The sequence below is a fragment of the Topomyia yanbarensis genome, chromosome 2, assembly GCF_030247195.1.
Source record: "Topomyia yanbarensis strain Yona2022 chromosome 2, ASM3024719v1, whole genome shotgun sequence".
Lineage (NCBI taxonomy): Eukaryota > Metazoa > Arthropoda > Insecta > Diptera > Culicidae > Topomyia > Topomyia yanbarensis.
In genome coordinates, this window is record NC_080671.1 from 419,839,249 (window position 1) to 419,846,805 (window position 7,557).

Consider the following 7,557-nt stretch of genomic DNA (forward strand, 5'->3'; position numbering starts at 1 on the left):
ACAAGACAACATATAAAACGCTTTCAGTATGCAATTCGATTTATCAATTGAACGCTCATGAGCAGTTTATTAAGCCATTGTCTAGCACAATCATTAGGTATAGAACAATGTAACTTAAACGCTTAAATATTTCCGCAGCCAGTCGTATTCCCTAGTCTTGCTGGTCGTCTTCACCATCCTCCTGACAATCCATAGCGACGTCATTCTGTTCTGCAAGCTGCTCGAGTGGCTGCAATTCATTTGATCGTTCGTCTTCAACCGTATCATTCTCCCTTTCTTGAATTTCTACCTCCTTGCTTCCATTTTGCTTAGACACTTCAACTATTTGCTGCGGTGGTGGTTGCTGTTGTTGTGACAGATACTGTACTCTCGGTCGCTCTTCTCTGGACAGCTCCCTGAATTCTTCGATCAGCTGTGAGTATCGCTTCTGTAATGCCTTTTCACGTTCGGTCTGCCTCATCACGTCCTCCGTCAGAGATTCCATTCGCTTCGGAATGGCCAAATCTTCCTGAGCAGCCAGAAACTTGAAAGTAGATAGCGCCAAATTGTTTTGCTCAATCTGTTCATTTGTATCCTGAAACTGTTTAATCAAAGCTTGTGCCCTTGCCTGGTAGCCTCCGGTGAGGATCTTCAACTTTTTCTCAATTTTGCCGCATCGTTTGGCTTCTTTGGCCATATGCTTCCGGTTGATTTCCAATCGTTTCTCGGCGGATTCAATGCGATCCTTCTTACTAGCGAGATTTGCTCTGGTGTACCGATTTTGGCTGGGTAGGTAAAGTACCTGCGATAGACACTCTTGCCAGACTTGGGTGTAACTTTCTAGCGACAAGTCCCCGTGAGCCATACCAGCTTTGACAATGCCCATTTCCTCGCGCAGCATTTCTTTGGCCTGATCCAGATCGGCCTCGTCAACATCCTCGTACGGGTTCTGCTCCAGGTAGGCCAGATGCTGCGACAAGGGATTCTTTTTGGTCGGTGGTGCTTGTGGATTTATCACCGGATTGCGAATCGCGTCGTAGTTTAGCATTTTAACCATTTCCTGTTTGACCAACTCTTCCGCTCGCTGCAACTCTGTTAGTCCTTGCATTTCGTTGGATGGACGCAACACGGTCATGTTGATATCCAACGGGCGAGGTAGTTCGCGCTGAATGACCTGGAATAAGGGAAGACATTTATTAACAAACTACATTTGCAAATTCTGTTTTGAACACTGACCTGCGACCGTAGTGACAGCTCTTTCGCTTCCTTAGCTTGCTGCTCACGTTTTTTCTGAGCGTCGACATCGGCCTGATCGGCTACCATACGTTCTGCATCGGTTCCGTCATGCATGGCGGCATCAGACTCATTTTCTGGCACCACAATTTCGTAATCGTTTCTAGGTGTAGGCAGTGAAGCGAGTCCCATTTTTAGTGATGATTTCAGCTGCTTTTGATAATTTTTATAAGCGGCCGGAGTTTCACTAACGGCCAAGGATTCCTCCGTGTTAATGTTAAGCTTATCTCGAACGAAATTAGGAGTTGCTCCCGGTTGACCACCGGGCGTTGTTCCAACCGGAACTAAAGCACCCGAGGCCGGTGTTAGGAAACCGGCTGGAGTGGCTGCTCCATCCGGTCCACGTACCGAACGAAACGGTGTGGATAAAATTGTGTTCGGAGTAGCTACCACTTGACTCTGGGGCAAAGCTCCCGAAAAATCGGACTGAATGAGTGGAGTATTAGCGCCACCTTTGAGCGGTGTATCAACGTGTGTGAGAGCCATCATGTTTTGAGCTTCCTGTAGGATACGATCTGTAACCGGTGCGGGAGTTCTGGGAGTCATCGCTACCTGCGGAGTAATGCTGTAGTCAGCGAGAAGCGCATCAGTAGTTTCTACTCCGGACTCGGAAGCTACTTCCTTAGCTATTTCACTGGCGCGTCCCAACTTGACAACTTGTTGCAGCTCTTGGTCGGAAATTTGGGGCTCAGGCAAAACTAATTTTGACCGCTTCTTTGCCGGTTCCTGATTTTGAAGCATCGCAAGTGGGATATCATTCTCCTTCTTCTGTTTAATCTTTTCCTTGTCCTTCTTTCGTTCGCGAGCTTCCTTCTCAGTTCGCAACTCACCATCAAGATTCTGCTGACGAAGACTGGAAAAATCCGCTGCGATGGGGACCACATGTTCCTCTGACGTATCGTAAAATCCCAAAGCAGGAGTTTTCTCAAACGGAATCTCCGAGTTGTAATCGATTCCTTTGAGTTTCCGTTTTCGATTACCCAGACCAATACCAGCAGCACGCAATTCTCGTCGCTTCTGCAACGCAGCCAACCGTCTTGCTTCCTCCAACTGTTTCTCACGAGCTTTTCTTTTTGCTTTCTTACCCTGTGTGTTAGCCAAGCGAGCTCTCGCTTCCGACAGCATCTCCAATTCATCTTCGTCCATATCTTTCGGATCCGGACGGGCTGGTTTTGTCTCAGGATTTGGATCTATTTCTCCTGGTTTCAGCTTCCTCGGATCATCCATACCTCCATCTTCGCCTTCCTCTTTGCGTTGGGCTTGGTCCAGTAGATACTCGTACCGCTCCAAGCACTGAGCCGCCGTTCGGCCAATAATTGGTGCAATCGTGCGCCATTGCGTTGGCATCAGCTTGGCCAAATGCAGCAGCTTCTCGTCCTCCTCCCGAGACCATTCGGTTTTCTTAATGCTCGGATCCAGCCATTCATACCAACGTGCTTTGCATTGTTTAGCTGATTTCCTATGGAGCAGAGAAGCGATTCGAGACCACTGGTTTTTGCCATATTTCATAACAGCCGCTTTTAGGATTTCATCCTGCGAAATGGTCAGAAATCAATACCTTTTTCTACACACACTCGGTATAGAGACTGAAATTGGTACGTACCTCGGTGTTTCGCCAGACACCACCCTTTATCATAATTCGTGGCATCTTGGAGATTGATTAATCGATTTTATTCAACAGTAGATAAATATTACACTTAATGCTTCTTTCTCAAACGGTATAATTTCTGATAATACCGTCAATAAGAATCAGAAAATTGCAGAACGGATTCGCACGATTACTGATCACCATAAAAAAGAACTGTCAAAACGGTCAAAACAAATGCGCCTCGGAGTTTTTGACAGCAAATCCCAGTCAAAAAGGGCAAGTTGCTGGCTAGCGGAGGGCTATTTGCCAACTCGGATGCGCTAATTGCCCTACAATTTGCCAGCAATTTGCTGGCAATTAGGGGGCTATTTTATATGCAACAACGGATTCACCATCTACTCACATAAATTTATCGGTACACTAGGTAATCACCACCAGACTATAGGAAGAATCGATGGTGAAATTCGTATTGCACACCAAAACTTACCACAATCTGACTTTCATTTAGACTAAGAGATCTTGTTCCACTACGCTTACACACGATTCCACAATTTTCCACATTCGTTGGCTAAATTAAGTGCACTAAACAAACAAAATACAAGCGGGAACGCGCCAATTGTTTAAAAAAAAAATTAAACTTAAGCCAAACATGAACCGCCATGTTTGAAAAACGCAAAAAACAACCAAGTCCATTTCAGCCGCCAGAAAATTTGTCTAAGTATTGAAATTCGCATTCGCAAATTGCATTTGTTCCTAGGGGCAATTAGCACAGGCGAGTTGAGTCAAACGTCAAACTTTTTAAATCGCCTGACCATGTTCGTCCGCATTTTTTTTGACAGGGATGATGCACTGAACCGAAACTCACATAAATTGTGCTAATCTGGCGTTTAGCCGATAAGGCAAAATGCTAAGACAAAGACTGGGGATCCCGAGGGGAACGTCACTTCAGAATAATAATTGTTATATTCCGTTCGATTTTGCATGAATTTTCATTTTTTCGGCAATTTTAGAAAATTTAAAAAAATTTCTATCACATCGAGTATTGCTAAAATATTTGAAAAAAAATCAACAAATTTATCCAATCTCAATCCAATTTTGCTCGAATTACGATCAATTTGATGTAACTGGCAACTCTGCATGCTCTATTTTCGAAACATTCCTGGCAACAAAATTTATGTTTTTATTTTGATTTGTTCCTGCAGTTATGCTGCTGGCAATGTTTTGTCTTGATTTTATCGAGCACTGAAACTGTCAAAACGTGAATTTCGAGCAATTCAATTTATTTTTTATGACACATTTGAAACTATCCTCGGCCATTCCAAACCATTATCAATTAATGTAGTAAATTCGAATCCATTTTGATATAATCTATACCATTTTTTATAAATCCAATCAGAATTTTAAATTATAAGTTTATTCCATCAACAAATCACGGAGTGTCGTTCCCCTCGGGTTGAGCTCTATTATTTTCGGAACATATCTGTACCTCATCGGCAGAAATTTATGCCGCATCGGCACAGCAATATCATCGACATTTGCTTGAAATTATTTTGCAAGCGGATTTTTTCCTGCAAAATAACATCAATATCGGAAGAGAAAAAGAAGACCGTCTTCGCATGTCCCGTCCCAGATTAATACCATGGAAAATAGCGTACTATTGAAAAAAATAATAAACACCACTGGAATATATAAGAACCCAAGCAACCAAAAGTGAGCATAAGGGAGCTGCATAAGCTTCCCGTTTTAAGTAATTTTGCGATACGTTTTGTGTACTAATAGCGGCTTAAGCAGCTTTCAAGTTCCATTGAAGCTTAAGCAGCCTGAAAGTTCGCTAAGAACTTTATGTGAACTTTAAAGTGTGCTTTTTAAGTATTATCCGAACTTCTGGTTGCTTGGGAATGTTTCCATAATGCTGCTGCACAAAGGTATGTTCTGATTTTGGTATGAACAATACCATAATTCGTATTACTTCATAGAAAAGAAGTCCAAAAGGGATATATTGGTACTGGTGAACACATTTATACCGAGAGGCAGTTCATTCCCCATTCCTTTTCTCGGAATTGGGACTCCCAGCAAACGGACTCAGAATCGGTGAATCATTAGAATGACAAGTAGGCAGAAATCAATCAGAATTTGATTCAGAGGAACAATCCCATAATCTTTAATGGAAATAAACATCCCGTACATTTGAAAATACTCCCAGGGGACGTGAACATAAATAAATCCGAAACTTCCTACTAGCATCAGTAGGAAATTTTTGATCAAGAATTCGCTCAATTTATCGACATAAACAATGGTTTAATGTTTACCCTAAATAGTGAAGCTCTGAAATCTTGCAAGTTCGAAGTTTACATTGCGATGGATCATTTTGTTTAGATATATAGGTTGCATTATAAATCAACACTCGTTGGGGGAATAGAATCGAAACCAACGCTCGATGAATTGAGAATGCAAAGCACAAGATTGTACGCAGCTTACCTGGGTTCGATTCCCAACCCCGCACATAGGGTTAGAGATTTTTCCACAAGAGATTACTCTAACCAGAAACGAGGCGAATGACCCTAAGGTTAAAACCTCTATAATCAAAATATTAAAAAATAATACAAAACACAAGAATCTTGAAAAATCACTAGTAATTCCATTTGTACTAATTTTATTATTTGCGTTTATGAAATTATTCTACTTGCATTCTACAATAACATTTAAACGTCAAAATTCAGTAACATTCGGTTTCAATTGATTATTCAACAAAAATACAATGCGTGCATTCAATAGACGTTTCTTGTCAAAAAATTTTAATTGCTAAAATGCTTCATTTTTTATCCCTGAGTCGAAATTTCATATTGCCGCCAGTTTTAAGTGCCTCTAACTATTAAAAAAATAAAAAAATCGGCGAACTGCTCATTTCACCCCATATTCTGAAGATCCATCTTGACTCATTTCTCCATTTTTTTACACCATTTGGATGAATTTCAAGTGGTGAATGAAAAAAGATGCCAGTTCTCCAAATTTATCAGAAAATCTGCAGATTTTTCAATTACACTGCAGATTTTTTGCAGATTGCAGATATTTTGTAATACAAAGCGTTTATCATGAAATTTCAACAAATATTTAACATTTTGGATTATTATAAAAATCATCGCACTTCTTTCCTCCCTCAAGTATCTTGCAGAAGTTTGCAGACTTTGAAGATTTACACTGTATGCTATTGCATAAATCGATCTGGCAACCGCGATTCCACAATAATTCATTCTACGTTGATTCCATAGCAACCCATGTTATTTAGAGCAACAAAAAAGTGACAACGAATGTTAAGCATAAGAAACTTCGTGATTATATTTTTTCGTTATAACTACTTAATGCCAATCTTACCGAATATAAAATCGTTTTAATCTGGTGGTTGTTCATCACATCACGTATCAAATCAAAATAAGAACATCTCTACTTTCACATATTCCAGGGATTCGCTATCGCTTGATTTAATAACGATGAAACGCCGTGTTCTGTTTGGAATTGAATTTTCACTTTTTGAATCGAAATTCCTATTCCATCGTCGTTTCTTTGCTATGTACAGTGTCTTTAGCTCCCAATCGTGGCTCATGAAAATCCGCTGAATACGAAGCGGATAAACAATTGCAATACAGCTTTTCATTATAAGGCAGTGAAACTGTTATCATCATCGGTAACATTGCTACCGGTAAGAAGTGTCTTTCGTTATAATTCATTACACTAATATTACTTATTGTTTACAGCACACCGACCGCTTTTAGAAAAAGTACCCTTTTGAGTCCAAAACGGAGCGGCTCTGTTTTGTTAACTTCTTGATCATGGCTGAGATTAGTATAGGATGAAAAACCGCTATCATCCTTACTGTTAGTAATACTACTAGATAGTCTTATGAAAGCCTTTTTCGACTATTTACAATCTACCGGATTTTTACTATAATGGAAGCTTCGACAGTAGTCCAGTAGTTCGGAGTAGTGAATGAAACTGTTTTGGATGGTTTTCGTGTCAATTAGTAGTAACAAGAACATGTGGGTTCACTGCAGGCCGTAAATCAATACGATGAAAAGGGAAAGTAAATGACATGGCAAGATAATGTCCAGCCGGCTATCGTCCGCAGTTTTAATTAACCTCCAAAGAAAAATACTTCACAAGTCTGCCGATAAGACCGCTTCCGTAGTTGTTTTGTATTGAGCATTTGCAGAATGAATTGTGCAAAATATTCGACTACATCGGTTTCGGAGCAAGTGATACGTGCTCAAAAATCAAGATCGCCTTCGCAGAGTTTATTTTTAAATAATGTTTAACAAATACTTAGCATTTATCATTTTCAAAATCATCAAATAATTACAAATGTCCAGCTGTAAAAAATCTCAACATGCTACCTTTAATTTTTCATAAAATCATGAGACAAGATCATTCATTTATTTTACAGCATCCATTCTATCTATTTGGTTAGCGACTATTGAGGAACAATTATAATATGTATGGAAATATCATCATATTCTAACAATCACTTGTGATTTTACTTTTGATCTGCCGAAAATTTGCTTTGTACTTCCGTATCCCGGTTTTGCAATGCGATTATTGATGGATCCTAAGCGTGTCATGATTTGTAAGTAAACCCAAGTAAAAGGTCGATCTCGTTATACCTTGTCTTCAAAACAAATAAAATATTATGATTCACGCCTGAG

At 40.1% G+C, this 7,557-nt stretch overlaps 1 protein-coding gene and 1 long non-coding RNA gene across 2 annotated transcripts; one reads left to right on the top strand and one right to left on the bottom strand.

Annotated features, from left to right (window-relative positions):
- Positions 1-34: 34 nt before the first annotated feature.
- On the bottom strand, positions 35-3,063 carry LOC131685226 (cell division cycle 5-like protein). Its single transcript, XM_058968805.1, has 3 exons — positions 2,876-3,063; positions 1,216-2,805; positions 35-1,153 (listed from the first exon to the last, which is right to left on the bottom strand). The coding sequence occupies exons 1-3, from the start codon at positions 2,918-2,920 to the stop codon at positions 152-154; spliced, it is 2,637 nt and encodes an 878-aa protein (XP_058824788.1). The 5' UTR covers positions 2,921-3,063; the 3' UTR covers positions 35-151.
- A 3,100-nt stretch (positions 3,064-6,163) lies between these two features.
- LOC131681898 (uncharacterized) lies at positions 6,164-7,189 on the top strand. The gene is made up of 3 exons (XR_009303991.1): positions 6,164-6,256; positions 6,321-6,557; positions 6,613-7,189. It is a non-coding gene; the product is annotated as an uncharacterized LOC131681898 (long non-coding RNA).
- Positions 7,190-7,557: the final 368 nt, after the last annotated feature.